The 23283-nt window shown below is 44.6% G+C and overlaps 1 protein-coding gene across 2 annotated transcripts; it reads left to right on the forward strand.

Moving 5' to 3' along the window:
- Nucleotides 1–1400: 1400 nt before the first annotated feature.
- Nucleotides 1401–22522, forward strand: LOC120064628 (transketolase-like). 2 transcript variants are annotated; one of them, XM_039015249.1, is made up of 14 exons: nucleotides 1401–1507; nucleotides 3652–3769; nucleotides 4098–4211; nucleotides 5856–5953; nucleotides 6818–7009; nucleotides 7216–7334; nucleotides 7761–7957; nucleotides 8326–8490; nucleotides 16278–16434; nucleotides 17916–18046; nucleotides 19801–19884; nucleotides 20263–20356; nucleotides 20915–21037; nucleotides 22202–22522. In XM_039015249.1, the coding sequence occupies exons 1-14, from the start codon at nucleotides 1401–1403 to the stop codon at nucleotides 22387–22389; spliced, it is 1887 nt and encodes a 628-aa protein (XP_038871177.1). In that variant the 3' UTR covers nucleotides 22390–22522. The 2 variants fall into 2 exon arrangements, with proteins under 2 accessions (XP_038871177.1, XP_038871178.1); XM_039015250.1 differs by lacking the exons at nucleotides 1401–1507; nucleotides 4098–4211.
- The last annotated feature ends 761 nt before the right edge of the window (nucleotides 22523–23283 follow it).

Genomic DNA, 23283 nt, shown 5'->3' on the forward strand with positions numbered 1-23283 from the left:
TGATGTGTGTGTGTGTGTGGATGACACCAGGCCAGTGCTCAGTGATATGTGTGTGTGTGTGGATGACACCAGGCCAGTGCTCAGTGATGTGTGTGTGTGTGTGTGTGTGTGTGTGTGTGTGTGTGTGTGTGTGTGTGTGTGTGTGGATGACACCAGGCCAGTGCTCAGTGATGTGTGTGTGTGTGTGTGTGTGTGTGTGTGTGTGTGTGTGTGTGTGTGTGTGTGGATGACACCAGGCCAGTGCTCAGTGATGTGTGTGTGTGTGGATGACACCAGGCCAGTGCTCAGTGATGTGTGTGTGTGTGTGTGTGTGTGTGGATGACACCAGGCCAGTGCTCAGTGATATGTGTGTGTGTGTGTGTGTGGATGACACCAGGCCAGTGCTCAGTGATGTGTGTGTGTGGATGACACCAGGCCAGTGCTCAGTGATGTGTGTGTGTGGATGACACCAGGCCAGTGCTCAGTGATGTGTGTGTGTGTGGATGACACCAGGCCAGTGCTCAGTGATGTGTGTGAAGTGAGACAAGAGAAATAAAACAATTCTCTCTCACTCTCTTTCATCCTCTTTCTTTCGTTCTTTCTTTCTTTCTTTTTTTTTCTCTCTCTCTCTGTCTCTCTCTCGCCCCCTTCTCTCTCAAACAAACAAATTAAACCTTTAAACCTTGGCGTGCCACTGAAATTATTTAACTTTCTCTCTATAGCGTAGCCTACCTCTCTCTCGCTCTTTCGCTCTGTTACTCTCTCTCTCTACACACATAGACAAAGATACATCTTTATCTCTGTGACATGAAGCACACAAAACAAAGGCACGATCGACGAGGCGCACACTGAGGTTGACAGGAACAAAGGACAAGACTCACATATCTCAAGTCTGGTAATGAGTTTAGACACTGAAGCCTAAGGCAGATGGTTCAACTTTGGGCAACCCCCCCCCCCCCCCCCCCCCCTCTCTTTCAGACACACAACCCTCTTTCTAACACACACCCCTAACACAACCCTCCTTCTAACACACACCCTTAACACACACCTCTTTTTAACACACACCCCTAACACAACCCTCTTTCTAACGCACACCCTTAACACAACCCTTCCTTGCACACTCATGCATGTGCCCTGTCCTCTTTCTCCTCCTTCTTCTGTGTGTGTGTGTGTGTGTGTGTGTGTGTGTGTGTGTGTGTGTGTGTGTGTGTGTGTGTGTGTGTGTGTGTGTGTGTGTGTGTGTACACTCACTAGGGATAAATCCTGCCTCTCCTCCTTTCTTTCCCTCTTCTCTTTGCCACTCACACACACGAGCAGGGCTCCCTCTGCCAAACCTCACTCCCATACAAATACACACACAGCCCAGCCTCTGTGCAGTCTAGTCCACATTGGTTCTTTTGGTGCTTTGACATTTTGCCTTCATGGAGGACTACCACAAACCCGACCAGCAGACAGTGCAGGCGCTCAGGAACATCGCCAACCGCCTCCGAATCAACTGCATCAAGGCTACCACCGCAACGGGCAGCGGGTAAGACCCAGACACAGACAGACAAATACACACACACACACATACAAATACACACACACAGATTACACAGTCGTAAATCTAGGGAAGAGTGTATAAAGACTCATTCATAAACACATGAAAACGTAATAACACACACACACACACACACAGTCTTGTTTTGCTAACCTTGTGGGGACACACATTTGATTCCCATTCAAAATCCTATTTCCCCTAACCCTTACCCTAACCTTAACTCCAAAACCTAACCTTAACTCCAAACCTAACCTTTAACCCTTAACCCTAATTCTAACCCAAACACTAATTCTAACCCCCCCTAGAAATAGCATTTTCCTTGTGGGGACTGGCAAAATGTACCCAGTTGGTCAAATTTGTCCTTGTTTACTATACTAGTGGGGACTTCTGGTTAAACAGGTCCACACACACACACACACACACACACACACACACACACACACACACACACACACACACACACACACACACACACACACACACACACATACACACACACATACACACACACATCCATGTGAAATGCAAAGTGAAGCGCATGTTCTCTCTTTGTTGTTTGAGCTATGGAGAATGAATGAATGAAACAGAAACAGGATGTATGATATGAGTCCTTCGGAGAAAGTTCTGACACTTAATCTGCTTAATATCTTTAAATTGCAGAAAACTGTGTACTTATACACATTATTTATTTATGTCTATTGAACAAGATTGATTTTATGGCCATTGTGGCTCAATTCTTTTGTTATTAGAAATGTTCTATTGTGAACAAAATCGGGAAATTATATTGTCTTCATCTGTCTAACCGTGCGAGTAAGTGACGGAGGAGGCCTCGGAGTTTGTTAGCACAAGACAAAGCTCATGGTGATGAACCTGTCTGGGATGTTGGTCAGTAAATATTCATAATAAATAGTCAGCAATTCATCTTATTGTGTGAACACCCACTTGAAGTGCATTATTATTGCTAAATGAATAAACATCCCGTGTGCAAACAAGTGCACCAAACGGAATTTAATTTAGATTTTTGTGGGGGAAATCACAAATCTTTTTGAGTAAGCTATCAATCACTATATATTGCACATACACAAACTACCGCATCCATGAATTCCATTGTGGCTCCATCCTTCGACCGTAGCCTATCCACGAATAGCCCAAGAGCGTACACAGCCTAGACAATATAAGCAACAGCCATGCAGTCGATGATTGAGAGAAAACCCCTCTACGCATTTCGTTACTGGGGAAAGTCAAGTGTGTTTTTTTGGTTGGGCTAGGCTACTTGCCAGCATTACTGAGTTTTGTTGAGTTTTTAGAGCATCTGATCGGTACTTTTAGTTTTACGCAGATCTTTACACATTTTTTAAAGAGCATCTATTCCTTCAACAGAATATTTTTAGATTATGCCTCAGTGGTTATGTTAAGTATTTTGCTGGCTGGAGATGGAAGGTAACCGTTATAGGCCCGGTGATGAATGTGACTTCAAATGGCGCCCTCTGACTGATCGTCTGACTCCGTGCGCACAGAAGCCAAAATGGTCCCCATCTCTCCCCAGCCTCCGGTTAGTCTCGTTGTAGCAGGGATAGGTCTGTGTTGTGACCTGAACTGGCGCTGCAAGGGGCGGGTTTACCCCTCTGATGTTGACGTCACTGTAATTGGGATAAAGAGAGAGCAGGCTGCTGAGGGGAGAACGGCTCATAATAATGGCCGGAACAGAGGAAATGGAATGCCGTCATGATGTATTTGATACCATTGCACTGTTAATGCTCCAGTCATTACCACAAGCCCCTACTCCTTAATTAAGGTGCCACCAAACCTCTTGTGAGAGAGAGCCAATAGGGCATCTCGGTTTGAGCATGGCCCCCTCATTAGTATTTTGGATAGACTAGTACACTCTAAATAGTGTTACCCATCCTTCCCCATTGTGCCCTAAGATTTGATTGGCAAGCTCAGACTTTAGACTGTGCCACTTCGAATCCAGTTGGAGGCTCTGTGTCAATTCTGAATGTTTATGAGTTTGTAAAGTGGTCTGTCTGTTCTTTGTGTGTGTGTGTGTGTGAGTGAGTGTGAGAGAGAAAATCAGTCTGTGTCTAACTTGTTGTAACCTCCCTCCCTGCTCCTATATACCCCTGGTCTCCCAGACACCCTACATCATGCTGCAGCGTGGCAGAAATCATGTCTGTCCTGTTCTTCAACACAATGAAGTACCGCCCAGAGGACCCCAAGAACATCAACAATGACCGCTTCATCCTCTCTAAGGTGAGACACCGTAGATTAACAAAGTTCTATTGAATTGAAGTTTTACATTTTATTTAATTGATTTGACCACCAGCCACTGTTTTGGTTGGATAAAAGTCATATAACGGTCAACATCTGCTTCTTTATGGCTGTGTTGTGGCTTGTAATAGATTTTTCATAGATATTACAGTTGGTCTGCAATTGTCATAGGCATATGTACGATTATTTGGCTGGCAAGCAGCAACAGTGTATTTTACTCTTCCTGTACAGTTATATTGTGGTTGTGTTGTAGGTTTTGTTATAGTATCATATACTAGTACTATAGTAAGATGTCTGTTCCTCTCCTCAGGGTCATGCCGCCCCGGCCTTGTACTCCATGTGGACAGAGACTGGCTTCCTGAAGGAGAGTGAGCTGCTCTCTCTGTGCCAGGTGGAGTCCAACCTGGAGGGACACCCCACACCTGTAAGTGATAACTACTACACATCACCTTTAATAGCTTAGCACTAAATTATGTTTTTCCTCTGTTTTGTATCATATTGTACAACAGCTGTTGAAACTAACATTGTAAAAGTGCCCCAAAAAATGATCAGTGTTATTTCCTGATAGTTGCTGGTTGAAAATACAGTCTACACAGAACCTTATAATCAGCAGGTTTTGCATGGACGGGAGTTTCAGCTTGCCATGGTGACATCACCATGAGGTAAATTGGTCAATAGACCAATAACAAAGAGTGTTCCAAACCTCTCTGCCAATAACAGCTAGTTTTCAGTTTTCCCCTCCCCACTCAGACCACTCCTAGACAGTCCTAGCAAAATAATTTGTTGAGAAATAGTTTTTTGATAAAAAGCTATTTTTACCCATTAAATATATTACAGTAAGTTACTTAATTGTTACACAGAAATTATATGATATTGATATAAAACATCTGCATTGGGCCTTTAATAGCCTAAGAGTTAGCCTACACCTCACCTTTAATAGCCTAAGAGTTAGCCTACACCTCACCTTTAATAGCCTAAGAGTTAGCCTACACCTTACCTTTAATAGCCTAAGAGTTAGCCTACACCTCACCTTTAATAGCCTAAGAGTTAGCCTACACCTCACCTTTAATAGCCTAAGAGTTAGCCTACACCTTACCTTTAATAGCCTAAGAGTTAGCCTACACCTCACCTTTAATAGCCTAAGAGTTAGCCTACACCTCACCTTTAATAGCCTAAGAGTTAGCCTACACCTCACCTTTAATAGCCTAAGAGTTAGCCTACACCTCACCTTTAATAGCCTAAGAGTTAGCCTACACCTCACCTTTAATAGCCTAAGAGTTAGCCTACACCTCACCTTTAATAGCCTAAGAGTTAGCCTACACCTCACCTTTAATAGCCTAAGAGTTAGCCTACACCTCACCTTTAATAGCCTAAGAGTTAGCCTACACCTCACCTTTAATAGCCTAAGAGTTAGCCTACACCTCACCTTTAATAGCCTAAGAGTTAGCCTACACCTCACCTTTAATAGCCTAAGAGTTAGCCTACACCTCACCTTTAATAGCCTAAGAGTTAGCCTACACCTCACCTTTAGCCTACATCTCACCATTAACAGCCTAACAGTTAGGTCATGTTCTCCTGCTCAGACATTGATGACCATGCCAGATCTTACAACGCCTGGATAGGTATTTAACGTATCAGCTAACCATACCATATCATATGTTACAGCAATGTGGTGCCCGACTGCACAGTCAATGTGGCACGCAACCATTGGTTGATGCATGCAACGTCAGAGCAGGGGAACGCGACCTTAGCCTACTCCTCACCTTTAATAGCCTAACAGTTAACCTACCCATCACCTTTAACAGCCTCAATTAGGAACAGACAGATATCATCACACAACAACTCTAAACCTGGGTCATATTCCGAAGGACACACAGTAGCAAAAAGTTTTGCAACTGTAAACAAAAATCTGTGTTCTTATTGGACAAGTTCAGGTAGTGCCTCACTAAACTTGTCCAATAACTTGTAACTTATAATAATACATCAACGTTTTCCACCTACTGAACACATCCCTGCTCTCTATGGTGATAGTAACAGTCCTGTTCCTGTGTATGCGTTGGAGTTTCAGAAGCAGCAGTTTGTGGATGTGGCTACTGGCTCTCTGGGTCAGGGCCTGGGTGTGGCCTGTGGGATGGCCTACACCGGGAAGTACTTTGACAAGTCTAGGTAAGAGTTCACACACATGCACGCACAGATTTTAAGTCTTTGCATGCCTCTGAATTCTAAAGTGTTAAGCGTGGACTCTAGTTCATACTGTGGTATTTTAGAGGTCTTTAGAGCAGTGATCCCCGACCCTGGTCCTCCAGTACCAACAGAACACAGGTTAGTTGTAGCCCTGGACAAACACACCTCATGCAACTCATTAAGGGCTTGATGATTAGTTGACAAGTTGAATCAGGTGTGCTTCTCCAGGGCTACAATACACATGTGTACTGTTGGGGTACTCAAGGAGCAGTGTTGGGAAACATTGCTTTAGAGCATAGTGAGGTTTTTGAAGGTTCTCTGGGTGTACAGTGGCTGCATGCTCTGCTATCCCAATTGTTCTGCTCTAATTACCACAGCCCTGGCAGACACAACTCTGTTCTTTTTTACCATCCAGAAAGATTCTGTCTCAGAATCCGATTGGACCAGGTTTACATTAGTATTCATCACTCAGTCTATTGTTCAAAACCACACTCACATTCCTCAATCTAATTCGGCTTTTGTCTCGGAATGTGGATCTCCGATATGCAGAATGCTGATATTGCCAGTCTCCAAAATGTGCCCTAGATAGATTTGTACTGGAAAAGGATTTTGTGTGGACAGTGGTTAAAACTCATAACATAAGCAGATTATCAAACCATTTGATTAAAAGATGAGCGTTTGTTCTGTTCATAGGAGCCTGTGTGGCTAGAAGCCTCAGTGAAGATATGAGGGAACAGAGTAGGTGTAGGTGTTATAGAAAGAGAGAGGTGTAAAGGTTACCATCCAGCCCCCAGTCAGACACACACACACCCCTGTCTCACCCATCCGTCCCTTTCTCTTCCCCAGCTACCGTGTGTTCTGTCTGATGGGGGATGGGGAGCTGTCTGAGGGGGCAGTGTGGGAGGCCATGTCATTCGCCTCCTACTACCAGCTGGACAACCTGGTGGCCATCTTGGATATCAACCGTCTGGGCCAAACCGACCCTGCTCCCCTGCAGCACCACGTGGAGAAGTATCAGAAACGCTGTGAGGCCTTCGGGTGAGTGTGTGTGTGTGAAAGTGGGTTTACGGGGAGAGAGTGATCATCTTTGTGAATGTGCTGGGAGAACGAGTCTGTGAATGTGTGAAGGCATATGTCAACATTAGTGGGCATATGTGGAATGTATTGTTTATGTGTGTATGAGTAGAGAAAGTGTGTTCATGTGTTTCCATATGTGAAATGGGTTTTCTGACGTGTTTCTACAGTTGGCATGCCATCATCGTGGATGGGCACAGTGTGGAGGAGCTGTGTAAGGCTCTGAGCCAGGCTCGCCACCAGCCCACTGCCATCATCGCCAAGACCACCAAGGGCAAGGGCATCCCAGGTACTCTCAGCCTCACATGACTACTGGTTACATTATATTACTCATACTAGGCCTCTATCTCAGTGATGGGCTACCCTCTATCTCAGTGATGGGCTACCCTCTATCTCAGTGATGGGCTACCCTCTATCTCAGTGATGGGCTACCCTCTATCTCAGTGATGGGCTACCCTCTATCTCAGTGATGGGCTACCCTCTATCTCAGTGATGGGCTACCCTCTATCTCAGTATATGCACACACAAGTCACTACTGTATAATGTGTCGCGAAGGACTTTTTACTGACCATGTGACCTGACTTCAGTACCAGTTTTTACTGGTCAGGTCACATGATCAGGAAAAACTCCTGGGCCTATGTATGCGTATACAATATAATGTTGAGTATACTGTATGTATTTTGATGTTGTGTATTCTGCTGTCCACGCTTGCCAGCTGTGGAGGATAAGAGGGGCTGGCATGCCAAGCCCCTGCCCAAAGACATGGCTGAGGGAGTCGTGAAGGATCTGCAGGCGCGCATCATGAACAGCAGCAAGTGCCTGTACCCTGCCACGCCCATGGAGGACGCCCCGCCAGTCAGCCTGTGCAACATCCGCATGCCCAGCGCACCCGCCTACAAGCAGGGAGAGAAGGTAACACATAGAACACACACCTCACCACAGGAGGACAGGCTAGTGGTCTTCCCCTCAGCAGCCTCCATTGCACCTCACCATTTACAGTACATCTGGGATTGTGCTCTCATCCCAATCACAGAGGTGTCGACATTATTGACTGCACTGACACTAGGGACTCAGCCCACAGTCCCAAACAAGATATCATAAAATAAACTGTCACAACTTTGAGTACTGTCAACTAGAATGTCGTATAATGATGCATAAATAACAGGTAGACTTATTGGCTTATTGACTTATTGCTTTCGTATTATTATTAATGACTGGTTGATTGATTGATTGATTAGTTGATTGGTTGACTAATTGATTGAATGGTTGTCTTTCTACAGGTTTCCACCAGGAAAGCCTATGGCATGGCCCTGGCTAAACTGGGTCGTTACAACGAGCGCGTGGTGGTCCTGGACGGAGACACAAACAACATCACCTACTCTGAGATCTTCAAGAACGAACATCCCAACCGCTTTGTGGAGTGTTACATCGCTCAACAGAACATGGTAGGAAATGAAACCCTCTTGAGTTGGTCCTGGTCACAGGTGATGCTGTCAGGGTCAGGAGAAACCTATTGGAACTAAGTATGACCACTCTATAAACACAGACAAACACTTTCTCTAACCTCAACAAGCTTTTAAAAGATGACCTGTCCTCCAAACAAATATTTGTGTAAAAAATTAAATAAGAATCTATCCTGAAACATAGAGATATACTCAGATTAAAATAAGAAATACAATTGCAGCAGCATTTAGTGGCTCAGTTTAGCTGTCCTCTCTCCTCTACTTACGTCTCTCGCTCTGATGCTAAACAGAATGCCCTGTCCCCAGACCTGGGTTTGAACAGAATGCCCTGTCCCCAGATCTGGGTTTGAACAGAATGCCCTGTCCCCAGACCTGGGTTTGAACAGAATGCCCTGTCCCCAGACCTGGGTTTGAACAGAATGCCCTGTCCCCAGACCTGGGTTTGAACAGAATGCCCTGTCCCCAGATCTGGGTTTGAACAGAATGCCCTGTCCCCAGACCTGGGTTTGAACAGAATGCCCTGTCCCCTGATCTGGGTTTGAACAGAATGCCCTGTCCCCAGATCTGGGTTTGAACAGAATGCCCTGTCCCCAGACCTGGGTTTGAACAGAATGCCCTGTCCCCTGATCTGGGTTTGAACAGAATGCCCTGTCCCCAGATCTGGGTTTGAACAGAATGCCCTGTCCCCAGATCTGGGTTTGAACAGAATGCCCTGTCCCCAGATCTGGGTTTGAACAGAATGCCCTGTCCCCTGATCTGGGTTTGAACAGAATGCCCTGTCCCCAGATCTGGGTTTGAACAGAATGCCCTGTCCCCAGACCTGGGTTTGAACAGAATGCCCTGTCCCCAGACCTGGGTTTGAACAGAATGCCCTGTCCCCAGATCTGGGTTTGAACAGAATGCCCTGTCCCCAGACCTGGGTTTGAATATTATTTTAAATATTTTAGATCCTTTGAGAATTTGCTCTAGCCTGGTTGAGGTGGGAGATATGTGGGATGTTTAGACTTCTCTTCACTGTCCTTTCTCATTAAATACAATTTTTTAAAGGTCTGATTGGCTGAATCAAAAAATGTTCTCTCTCAGTGTTACTGAGGCTGGTCTGGTGAATAATGCATGTGGGTCCAATCATAATGTAACACTAGGACTGTAGAGAGAGCCTGAGATGTGGGTCCAACCATAATGTAACATTGGGACTGGAGAGAGAGGCTGAGATGTGGGTCCATCCATAATGTAACACTGGGACTGTAGAAAGAGGCAGAGAGGCTGAGATGTGGGTCCATCCATAATGTAACACTGGGACTGGAGAGAGAGGCTGAGATGTGGGTCCATCCATAATGTAACACTGGGACTGGAGAGAGAGGCTGAGAGGCTGCGACATGACCTACTTACAGTATGCCATGCTCCCTCCCTCCCTCCATTCCTCCGATGCCTCGCCATGCTCCCTCCCTCCCTACACACAGCTGGCTGCTGCCTATGGCTCTGCAGCCTCTCATACAGTATACTGCCCACCACTCGCTTTCTGTCTATTTCTCTCTTTCTCTTTCTATCTCTGTCTGTCTTTGTAGGTCTCTCTCTCTTTCAAATCAAAATCAAATCAAATCGTATTTGTCACATGCGCCGAACACAACAGGTGTAGACTTTACAGTGAAATGCTTACTTACAAGCCCTTAACCAACAACGCAGTTTTAAGAAAAATAAGTGTTAACAAAATATTTAGTAACTAAACTGAATTAAAAAAAAAATATATATATATATATATATATATATATATATATATATAAAAATAGGAAAATGTATCTGTATCTTTCTGTTTCTCTCTCTCCCCTCCCCACTTATTTCACCCTCTCATTGCAATCTGCCCATACATTAACATTTTGGAAGAGTCAGCCATTCAGGCCTGGCTGTACTGTATACAGTAGCTGCCTGGCCATTTGTCTGGTTCCTCCTGGCAGTCTGTTCAGATGTAGGTCAGGGCTGTGTTTGAGCAGCCGTTATAACAAGTCAGTCATGCTGAGTTGAGAGGTGAAATATTCATCAGAGAGGAGGGTGGATGTGGCCGTCTGGCTGATCTCACTGACTGACTGGCTGGCGGACTGGTTTACTGGGTGACTGGCTGACTGACTGCCTGACTGACTGGGTAGGTGACTGCCTGGCTGACTGACTAACTGACAGACTGACTGACATACTGACTGACTGGTTGACTGACTGGCTGGCTCGCTGGCTGCTAGACTATTATCATAAAGACGATGTGCAGAAAAGAGCCAGAATGACAGGTTCAAATGAGACAGACAGATTCTCTAATGAGGAATCATTAATATTGATATGAGAAAATCAGAGAGGCACCGGTGTTAATGTTATGACTGATTTATGACTGCATTATGTCATGTGTTTGTGAATACTGTATCAAAGGTGCAAGCTGCAATTCAAATAATCACACAGTGGACACCCCGCCACTGTTTTTGGTAAACAGAAAATAAAAAAAAATATATGTTGCGAAAGAGATACAGAAAAGGAGACTAATTAAATTCTCTTCTATACAATGACAGGAGTCAATAACAGGAGTTCTGTCCTCTTTGTCCAGATTCAAAGTAGTGGAGAATAGGGACATAGGATAATAGTTCCTCTGTTTGGTACTGCTATAGAATATGAATGAGTCCATATTACATTGAGGAGAGGAGCAGGGGGATTGGGGAGGGAGACAGGAAACAGGAAATGACAATGCATGAGAGTGATTCCTCACATATGGTACTGTAAGCTCCTGTGCTTTTGGACTGACTGACTTCTCACTGACTTTTACATAACTTCTGGAGGCATGAACCTTTGATTGTGATTGGCTCAGCAGTTATCGTTCCCATGGAGACCTCACTTGACCCTTTGGATCCTCAGGTCATAGAGATACAATAAATATTGTTCTATGTAATTTTGTGGTTCTACTGAACTTCAGAAGTACTGTATCTGCAGCTGATTTGTGTTCAGTAACTTCCTACATGTCTAAGACTCTGCAGGTGCAGGACCACCATACAAATGAAGTACAGTGCCCCCTGTAATTATTGGGACAGAGAGGGATTTCTTTTGGCTCTATACCCCAAAAGTTTGGATGTAAAAAAAATCAATGACTGGGGTTAAAGGTTAAAGGTTAAAGTGAGGACTGACAGCTTAAAGATGAAGGTATTTTCATCCATATTGGGTGAACTGTTTAGAAAATGACAGCACTTTTTGTACATATTCCCCCCCATTTTAGGGGACCAAAAGTATTGGGACAAATTCACTTATCTTTTCATTTTTTTATTTCACTTTTATTTAGCCAGGTAGGCAAGTTGAGAACAAGTTCTCATTTACAACTGCGACCTGGCCAAGATAAAGCAAAGCAGTTCGACACATACAACAACAAAGTTACACATGGAAAAAACAAAACATACAGTCAATAATACAGTTGAAGAAAATCTATATACAGTGTGTGCAAATGAGGTAAGATAAGAGAGGTAAGGCAATAAATAGGCCATGGTGGCGAAGTAATTACAATATACTAATTAGACACTAGAGTGATTGATGTGCAGAAGATGAATGTGCAAGTAGAGATACAGGGGTGCAAAGGAGCAAGATAAATAAATAAATACAGTATGGGGATGGGGTAGTTGGATGGGCTATTTACAGATGGGCTATGTACAGGTGCAGTGACCTGTGAGCTGCTCAGACAGCTGGTGCTTAAAGCTAGTGAGGGAGGTAAGAGTCTCCAGCTTCAGTGATTTTTGCAATTCATTCCAGTCATTGGCAGCAGAGAACTGGAAGGAAAGGCGGCCAAAGGAGGAATTGGCTTTGGGGGTGACTAGAAAGATATACCTGCTGGAGCGAGTGCTACGGGTGCTGCTATGGTGACCAGTGAGCTGAGATAAGGCGGGGCCTTACCTATCAGAGACTTGTAGATGACCTGAAGCCAGTGGGTTTGGCGACGAGTATGATGTGAGGGCCAGCGAACGAAAGCGTACAGGTCGCAGTGGTGGGTAGTATATGGGGCTTTTGGTGACAAAACGGATGGCACTGTGAAAGACTGCATCCAATTTGTTGAGTAGAGTGTTGGGGGCTATTTTGCAAATGACATCGCCGAAGTCGAGGATCGGTAGGATGGTCAGTTTTACAAGGGTATGTTTGGCAGCATGAGTGAAGGATGCTTTGTTGTGAAATAGGAAGCCGATTCTAGATTTAATTTTGGATTGGAGATGCTTAATGTGAGTCTGGAAGGAGAGTTTACAGTCTAACCAGACACCTAGGTATATGTAGTTGTCCACATATTCTAAGTCAGAACCGTCCAGAGTAGTGATGCTGTGCGGGCGGGCAGGTGTGGGCAGCGATCGGTTGAAGAGCATGCATTTAGTTTTACTTGCATTTAAGAGCAGTTGGAGGCCACGGAAGGAGAGTTGTATGGCATTGAAGCTCGTCTGGAGGTTAGTTAACTTCTTATGGCTGGTGGCGCTACTTTCACGTTCAGATGAAATGTTTCAGGCTTCAACTGTGAAGGGGGAGCGAATAAGAGCTGTTTGAACCAGGGGTCTGGCAGAATGCCATGAGCTAAGTCACGCGCGCAGCCTTGAGAGCGAGCTGCGTTCCCTTTCATTTCTAAAGACAAAGGAATTGTCCGGTTGGAATATTATTGAAGATTTATGATAAAAACATCCTAAAGATTGATTCTATACATCGTTTGACATGTTTCTACGAACTGTAATGGAACTGTTTGGACTTTTTGTCTGGACCAAGTGCCTGCGTCTTGTGAATTTGGATTTGTGAACTAAACGCGCGAACAAAAAGGAGGTATTTGGACATAAATTATGGACTTTATCAAACAAAACAAACATTTATTGTGGAACTGGGATTCCTGGGAGTGCATTCAGATGAAGATCATCAAAGGTAAGTAAATATTTATAATGCTATTTCTGACTTCTGTTGACTCCACAACATGGCGGGTATCTGTATGGCTTGTTTTGGTGGCTGAGTGCTGTACTCAGATTATTCCATGGTGTGCTTTCGCTGTAAAGCTTTTTTGAAATGTGACACAGCAGTTGCATTAAGGAGAAGTATATCTTTAATTCCATGCATAACACTTGTATTTTCATCAACATTTTTGAATATTTCTGTAAATTGATGTGGCTCTCTGCAAAATCACCGGATGTTTTGGAAGCAAAACATTACTGAACATAACTCACCAATGTAAACGGAGATGTTTGGATATAAATATGAACTTAATCGAACAAAACATACATGTATTGTGTAACATGAAGTCCTATGAGTGCCATCTGATGAAGATCATCAAAGTGATTCATTTTATCTCCATTTCTGCTTTTTGTGGCTCCTCTCTTTGGATGGAAAAAATGTTTTTTGTGACTAGGCACTGACCTAACATAATCGCATGGTATGCTTTCGTCGTAAAGCCTTTTTGAAATCGGACACTGTGGTGGGATTAACAACAAGTTCTTCTTTAAAATGGTGTATAATACTTGTATGTTTGAGGAATTTTAATTATGAGATTTCTGTTTGAATTTGGCGCCATGCACTTTCACTGGCTGTTGTCAAATCGATCCCGTTAACGGGATTTCAGACGTAAGAAGTTAACACAGTGTCCAAAGAATGGCCAGAAGTATACAGAATGGTGTCGTCTGCGTAGAGGTGGATTAGAGAATATCCAGCAGCAAGAGCGACATCATTGATGTATACAGAGAAGAGTCGGCCCGAGAATTGAACCCTGTGGCACCCCCATAGAGACTGCCAGAGGTCCGACAACAGGCCCTCCGATTTGACACACTGAACTCTCTCAGAAAAGTAGTTGGTGAACCAGGCGAGGCAGTCATTTGAGAAACCAAGGAATTTGTATGCCAATAAAAATGTGGTGATTGACCGAGTCGAAAGCCTTGGCCAGGTCGATGAATATGGCTGCACAGTAATGTCTCTTATCGATGGCAGTTATGATATCGTTTAGGACCTTGAGCGTGGCTGAGGTGCTCCCATGACCAGCTCTGAAACCAGATTGCATAGCAGAGAAGGTACGGTGGGATTCGAAATGGTCGGTAAACTGTTTGTTAATTTGGCTTTCGAAGACCTTAGAAAGGCAGGGCAGGATAGATATAGGTCTGTAACAGTTTGGGTCTAGAGGGTCTCCCCCTTTGAAGAGGGGGATGACTGCGGCAGCTTTCCAATCTTTGGGAATCTCATACGATACGAAAGAGAGGTTGAACAGGCTAGTAATAGGGGTTGCAACAATTTCGGCAGATAATGTTAGAAAGAGAGGGTCCAGATTGTCTAGCCCGGGCTGATTTGTAGGGGTCCAGATTTTGCAGCTCTTTCAGAACATCAGCAATCTGGATTTGGGTGAAGGAGAAATGGTGGGGGCTTGGGCGGGTTGTATGTGTATTAAATGTGTATTAAAGTAGTAAAAAGTTTAGAATTTATTAATATATTCATAGCACGCAATGACTACATCAAGCTTGTGACTCTACAAATTTGTTGAATGCATTTGCTGTTTGTTTTGGTTGTGTTTCAGATCATTTTGTGGCCAATATAAATGGATGGTAAATAATGTATTGTGTCATTTTGGAGTCAATTTTATTGTAAATAAGAATATAATATGTTTCTAAATACTTCTACATTAATCTGGATGCTATGGATAATTCTGACTGAATCGTGAATAATTATGAGTGAAAAAATGACAGACGCACAAATATCATACCCTCCCATAAATTCTAACCTCCCCTGTTATTGTAATGGTGAGAGGTTAACATGTCTTGGAGGTATGATATAAAATTCTAACCTCCCCTGTTATTGTAATGGTGAGAGGTTAGCATGTCTTGGAGGTGAATTTGGACCATTACTTTTGGTCCCCTAAAATGGTGGTACAATGTAGAAAAAGTGCTGTAATTTCTAAGCGGCTTAGCCGATATGGATGAAAATACCCTCAAATTAAAGCTGACAGTCTGCACTTGTCACGATCGTCGTAAGCATACTCGGACCAAAGCGCAGCGGGATATCGGTTCGACATATTTATTTATTATGTGACCCGCACAAAAAACAATAAAGAATAAACGAAACGTGACGTTCTGTAGTGCTCACAGGCATCAACACAAAAACAAGATCCCACAAAACACAGTGGGGAAATGGCTACCTAAATATGATCCAATCAGAGACAACGATAAACAGCTGCCTCTGATTGGGAACCATACCAGGCCAACATAGAAAAAGACAACCTAGATTACCCACCATAGTCGCACCCCGACCTAACCAAAATAGAGAATAAAAGGCTCTCTATGGTCAGAGCGTGACAGCACTTTACCCTCAGTCGTTGTTTGATTTTAAACCCAAACCTTTGGAGTATAGAGCCAAAATAATAAAAAATCCTTCACTGTCCCAATAATTGCGGAGGTCACTGGACATGTCCCCGAGGGGTTCAAGAGGGACTAGATTTACTGCCTGGCTCCAGAGGAGGCTCATCCAGGAAGGAAGAGGAGGATGGTCCTCCTGAATTTGTGCCTACATCTTGAATAGCACCCTATTCCCTTTATAGTATACTTTTAACCAGGGTGCACACAAAGTAATACACTATATAGGGAATATGGGGCCATTTAGGACGCATCCCTTGTAAATGAATAGACGGTGACTTGGAAGATGTCACCCTTGGCTTCATTAAAATAATTTCTATCCATTATTCGCCCAAACTAATCTTGCCAAAGTCACCAGCCGCCATTGTTATAGTATGATGGAACCCCTTCTTCCCCTCCTCCCTCTAGGTGAGTGTTGCCACTGGTTGCGCTGCCCGTGAGAGGAACGTTGTGTACGCCAGCACCCTGGCCTCCTTCTTCACCCGCGCCTACGACCAGCTCCGCATGGCTGCCATCTCAGAGAGCAACATCAATCTGTGTGGCTCCCACTGCGGCCTGTCCATCGGTGAGTCTGTCTGTCAGCCATTCATCCACCCCAAACACCCTCACTACATGCTACTCACACAACCTCCCACCATTACCCCCATGAACTGTAACCTATCATCTCACAACCCCACCCTTTCCCCAGTGACCTCACTCACTCTGCACTCTTTCTATTGGCTCCTCAAGTCTACGCATCCTCAAATGTTCTGAAAGCCTAACGTGACTGTCCTCCTCCTTGATCCAAGTTCCTATTTTTCTTTCTCTCTCTCCACTTCTGTGTTTTCCTCCTCACCTTCTCCTTCACCCCCTGAGTTCCCTAGCCTCCCTCTCTCCTCACCCTCCCTGACCCCTGACCCTGTCTGTCCTGGACGCTGTCACCTTCACCGGAGGACCTGATATCCCTCTCCTCTGTTAGTCCCTCAGGTACACTGCATGCCACCCTCTCAATCTGCCTGCCTGTCCTAGTGTCTGTCTGCACACCTGCCTACCACTCTCTCTGTCTTTCTGTCTCTCTCGCTCTGTCTGTCCTACTGTCTGTCTGCACACCTGCCTGCCACTTTGTCTGTCCTACTGTCTGTCTGTACACCTGTATGCCACTCTCTCTCTCTGTCTGCCTGTCTGTCTGTCTGCACACCGGCATGCCACTCCGTCTGTCTGTCTGTCCTACTCTCTCTGTCTGCACACCTGCCTACCACTCTGTCTGTCTGTCCTACTGTCTGTCTGCCCACCTGCATGACACTGTCTGTCTTTATGTCCTATTGTCTGTCTGCACACCTGCCTGTCTGTCTGTCCTACTGTCAGTCTGCACACCTGCCTGCCACTCTCTGTCTGTCTGTCCTACTGTCAGTCTGCCCACCTGCATGACACTCTCTCTGTCTGTCTTTATGTCCTATTGTCTGCCTGCACACCTGCATGCCACTCTCTGTCTGTCTTTCCTACTGTCTGTCCTACTGTATGTCCTACTGTCTGTCTGACTGCCTGCCACTCTCTCTGTCTGTCCTACTGTCTGTCTGCACACCTGCATGCTACTCTGTCTGTCTGTCCTATTGTCTGTCTGCACACCTGTCTGCCACTCTCTGTCTGTCCTACTGTCTATCTGCACACCTGCATGCTACTCTCTCTGTCTGTCTGTCCTACAGTCTGTCTGCACACCTGCCTGCCACTCTCGCTGTCTGCACACCTGCATGCCACTCTGTCTGTCTGTCCGTCTGCACACCTGTCTGCCACTCTCTCCGTCAGTCTGTCCTATTGTCCTCATTCCTTTCTGGTCTTATACACCTGCATGTCTGTCGGTCCACCAGGCCTTTCGCTTTATATTGGGTTGAAATAGTATTGAGGTTTTGTTGAGCCTGCCTGGAGTGTGGGATGGATGTGGTTTTCACCAGGCACGCTCAATGAAGCACGTCTAAAGTCCCTGACAAACAACATACTGTTTGCTTTCTGCTACATTTGACAACATTTTGGAATTAAATGATTCTAACTATGTGTATGTGTGTGTTCCAGGAGAGGACGGGCCGTCTCAGATGGGTCTAGAAGACATAGCCATGTTTAGGGCCATCCCCACGGCAACCATCTTCTACCCCAGCGATGGCGTTTCTATTGAAAAGGCAGTGGAGCTTGCCGCCAGCACAAAGGTACTTATTATATCCTCCCAGCAAAATGCTATTGGTCCTTATCCCCATACCTCCAAAAATATATTGGTTCTTATCCCCATACCCGCAAAATGCAATTGGACCTCATCCCCATACCCCCAAAAATATATTGGTTCTTATCCCCATGTTCCCAAAATGCAATTGGTCCTTATCCCCATACCCCCCCAAAAGCTATTGGTTCTTATCCCCATACCCCCAAAAGGCTATTGGTTCTTATCCCCATACCCCCTAAAAGATATTGGTTCTTATCCCCATGTTCCCAAAAAGATATTGGTCCTTATCCCCATACACCCCCAAAAATATTGGTTCTTATCCCCATACCCCCAAAAAGATATTGGTCCTTATCCCCATACCCCCCAAAAGATATTGGTTCTTATCCCCATACCCCCCAAAATATATTGGTTCTTATCCCCATACCCCCCAAAATATATTGGTTCTTATCCCCATACCCCCCAAAATATATTGGTCCTTATCCCCATACCCCCAAAAAGATATTGGTCCTTATCCCCATACCCCCAAAAAGATATTGGTTCTTATCCCCATACCCCCAAAAAGATATTGGTTCTTATCCCCATACCCCCAAAAAGATATTGGTTCTTATCCCCATACCCCCAAAAATATATTGGCCCTTATCCCCATACCCCCAAAAATATATTGGCCCTTATCCCCATACCCCCAAAAGATATTGGTCCTTATCCCCATACCCCCAAAAATATATTGGTCCTTATCCCCATACCCCCCAAAAGATATTGGTCCTTATCCCCATACCCCCAAAAAGATATTGGTCCTTATCCCCATACCCCCAAAAAGATATTGGTCCTTATCCCCATACCCCCAAAAAGATATTGGTTCTTATCCCCATACCCCCAAAAGATATTGGTCCTTATCTCCATACCCCCAAAAGATATTGGTTCTTATCCCCATACCCCCAAAAGATATTGGTCCTTATCTCCATACCCCCAAAATATATTGGTCCTTATCTCCATACCCCCAAAAGATATTGGTTCTTATCCCCATACCCCCAAAATATATTGGTCCTTATCCCCATACCCCCAAAAGATATTGGTTCTTATCCCCATACCCCCAAAAGATATTGGTCCTTATCCCCATACCCCCAAAAGATATTGGTCCTTATCTCCATACCCTCAAAATGTTATTGGTTCTTATCCCCATACCCCCAAAAGATATTGGTTCTTATCCCCATACCCCCAAAAGATATTGGTCCTTATCCCCATACCCCCAAAAGATATTGGTCCTTATCCGAATACCCCCAAAAGATATTGGTCCTTATCCCCATACCCCCAAAAGATATTGGTCCTTATCCCCATACCCCCAAAAGATATTGGTTCTTATCCCCATACCCCCAAAAGATATTGGTTCTTATCCCCATACCCCCAAAAGATATTGGTCCTTATCCCCATACCCCCAAAAGATATTGGTCCTTATCTCCATACCCTCAAAATGTTATTGGTCCTTATCTCCATACCCTCAAAATGTTATTGGTCCTTATCCCCATACCCTCAAAATGTTATTGGTCCTTATCTCCATACTCCCAAAATGCTATTGGTTTCTCATCCCCTCCCACAATATGTTATTTATCCTCCAACATTAATGTTTTCCCTCTACCTCCCACACCCCCCCAAAACCATGGGGTGGGCTTTGTGTTCTCACCCTACTATGTAATACCTGTTTACAATGAATTCCAATATACATTGTACTATGTTATCTTTTTTTAGGGTGTTTGCTACATAAGAACCAGCCGCCCCGAGAATCCCATCATCTACAGCAGCAATGAGGACTTCCATGTTGGACAGGCTAAGGTGAGCACAACTCAGCTCTGAAATATTTTCTACATTACGCTAACTACACAGACTAATCACAGCCTTGACTAAACCACTTTAGTTTTCTATCCTGCTTCAGGACGTGCTATGATTAGTAAAAGGATTAGTTTAATCAGTTGTACAGCATCCATAATAGGAACTACTGTATCTCACTGAGAACGTTTTGTCTGACAACTGAAAGAGTTTCTACTATGGATGCAGTACAAGTGGTTGAGTGGCTAGAACACAAGCCTGCAGACAGACAGGGTTGTCTTCTAGTAGGATAAACAATTAATCTCCCAACCAATAGTCTAGAGCAGGAAGAGCTGTATGAGATGTGCTAGAGCCTTGCTGTTAACCCTTCCCTGTCCATCTCAGGTGGTGCACCAGAGTACGGAGGACAAGGTGACCGTGATCGGAGCTGGGATTACTCTGCATGAAGCCGTGGCTGCAGCTGAGATGCTCAAGAAAGGTACAGTACAGCCAGATCAATGATATAACTATGTGGGTGTGGAGAAATACTTGGAACCCAGGACAAAACTTTATCTGAGTTTGATTACTCCTGTCTGGGGCAATGCTCTCTTTTCTTCATACGCTAATATTGGCTCCATGCACTAATGCGCTGTTATTTAATTCAATCAGTTCATTACCATTACGCGCACAACATCTTATTCTCCTATAAGTGTTAGACTTTCTCAACTATATGTTCAAGTTTATCCAGATTAGAAAGCTTTACCGCTCTCTCAATGATTTAAGGATCAGGTTTTAGAGTCATTCTCTGTGTAGCTGCCTGTGTCTTGTTATTGTTTCTCCACTGAAACACTCTACTCAAAGATCCTCAATTCCAGTAACTCCTGTAACAAATTTCCAGGTTTTCCAAAAATCCTGGTTGAAGGATTCCAGATGTCCTGCTTATTCACTTCTAATTCCGTGAATCTTCCAACCAGGATTTCTGAAAAACCTGGGAATTCTGCAATCCTCTGCACTACTGTTGATTAACGCTATGTTTTCCACCTTGTTGTTTTCCCAGAAAGGATCTTCATCAGGGTGATTGATCCGTTCACCATCAAACCCCTGGACTCCAAGACCATCATTGAGCATGCTCGCCAGACCAGGGGGCGTATCCTCACTGTAGAGGACCACTACTACGAAGGTACGCTTTTTCTGACCAGTGTTCCGACCTCCTTGGACCAAACATCAAGAAGTTAGAGAGGGACCAAACACCAGGAAGTAACCACTTCACCAGACTCCAGCACTCGAGGGTACTTTATGTAGTTTAGCCACATTGTAGTGTTTTAGCCATATATATTGCATGGCCTTTACAACCTGGCAACCTGAAATATTTTGCCATTATTTATTTATGAATATGCAGCCAGTGTCCTCTCATTGGCCCATAGACACTGGGGTGTGTTGTGGTGGCATGTTCCAATTGGATGAGTGGCTGAGACGTGATGCAGTGGCATGTTCTCATTGGCTCGAGAGGCACCACATGTTAGGCGTTGTCATGGTGGGCGAGATATATTCTGTTCTGGTGTATTTTGTTTGCTGAGGAGGGAGACTGTGTGTGTGTGTGTGTGTGTGTGTGTGTGTGTGTGTGTGTGTGTGTGTGTGTGTGTGTGTGTGTGTGTGTGTGTGTGCGCCAGGGAAGCAGAGTGCTGTCAGATTTCCTTAGTGGAGTGTGTTCCCATGGGGCTTTCTGTGACCCAGATATCACATAGACAGCTATGTCCAACACAGACAGCCATGCCTAGTCCTGCCCAGCCTGTGTAGGTTAGGTCCGGAGGAGATGAGAGTGGGGGTGGGGAGGGGACAGACTGGACCAAAGATGTGTGGCATCCAAAATCAGTAGCATCCCCCTCTCTGTCCCCTAAGGGGAGAGAAACTAGGGATAGCATGGGAGAAAAAGAGTCAGAGAACGAAAGACAGATAGAGGGTGAGAATATAGGGGGGGCTTGCATGGCAACAGAAATAGATCAATGGCTTCATCCAAATGACCAATGAGCAACGAGTGGCTACAGGTAGAACCTTTAGGCAGTGGGCACTGATCTAGGATCAGCTTATCTACCCACAATCATAACCTTTAAGTGTAGAGGGATAAACACAAAGCTGACCTTAGGTCAGTGTTTGAGCTCAACTTAATCCTAGTGTCTCAGATTGGGGTCAATTCCATTTCAATTCACCAAATTTCAGGAAGGAAACCGAATTTCAAATTGACTGAATTGAATATGAATTGACCATAACCCTGTCACAGAGAAGGTTCTTCCTGTCCCTTCCCTCTCTCATGTCACGTATTTAATGTATTGTTGCTGTTCCTCAGGTGGTCTGGGGGAGGCAGTGTGCTCAGCGGTGGTGAACGAGCAGGGCTTCACCCTACAGCGGCTGGCCGTGGCCCACGTTCCCCGCAGCGGCAAGCCCAACGAGCTGCTCAAGATTTACGGCATCGACCGCGAAGCCATTTGCCAGGCCATCAGGAAGATGCTCAGCGGCTCTTCCAACGCCAAGTAGCTCCACCCCTTTCTGCCTAAGCCCCACCCAATTCTACCACCCCTCAGATAAACGTTTCATGTCACATGACACCACCCCACCTGGTAACCTCGCCCCCTTACTGTGAAAGTCCACCCCTGTGTTTACTGAAGTAACGTGAGTTTGTGCTGTATGTACATTTTGATGTAACCGTCACACATTTCACCTTTTTTCCCTCATACATTTTACACACGCACACACACACACACACACACACACACACACACACACACACACACACACACACACACACACTTCCTGGTAACCATGGGTCATCACAGGGTCAAGTTTAGAAATTAAAATGAGTCATTGATTGTCAAACCCGGTTGGCAGGTGTAGATGGACATTCTCCATACCAAACAATCCAATAAAGACTGTACATGTTTTACTCAATGCAGGTACCTTTATGTGATGCTCATGTGTTTCTAAACTCTTCCTCTTTGATATTTTCAAACCCAAACAACCAGCAGCAGTCTATTTTAATACTTTTATATTGTTCTGATGATGTAGTTCTGAAGACAGGGTGGGGCATGTGGTAGTGAAATCTAGGTGTCGTCTCCATGACATGTTTGTAGAACGTAGTCCAATAAAAAATAAATACAGACGATCAAATAGAAATGTATGTGGGCCATAAATATCAGTGAAGTGAAAAGACCATACAGTTTGAACCATATGTCTCTTTATACCACAACACCCAACTTGTACTGGACAGCTCGTGTTAGCACAGCACACATTAACTTCCTTTCATCTCTACAGCTCAGGCGTAGACTAGCTAAACATATGGCGTCAGAACTGCCAAAATGTTGTGCGTTCAACCTTTCGCAGATATCTAACTCCATATTAACACCTTTTACCTGGATGAGCAAACCAGAAGAA

This window comes from Salvelinus namaycush, chromosome 20, assembly GCF_016432855.1.
Source record: "Salvelinus namaycush isolate Seneca chromosome 20, SaNama_1.0, whole genome shotgun sequence".
Taxonomy (NCBI): Eukaryota; Metazoa; Chordata; class Actinopteri; order Salmoniformes; family Salmonidae; genus Salvelinus; species Salvelinus namaycush.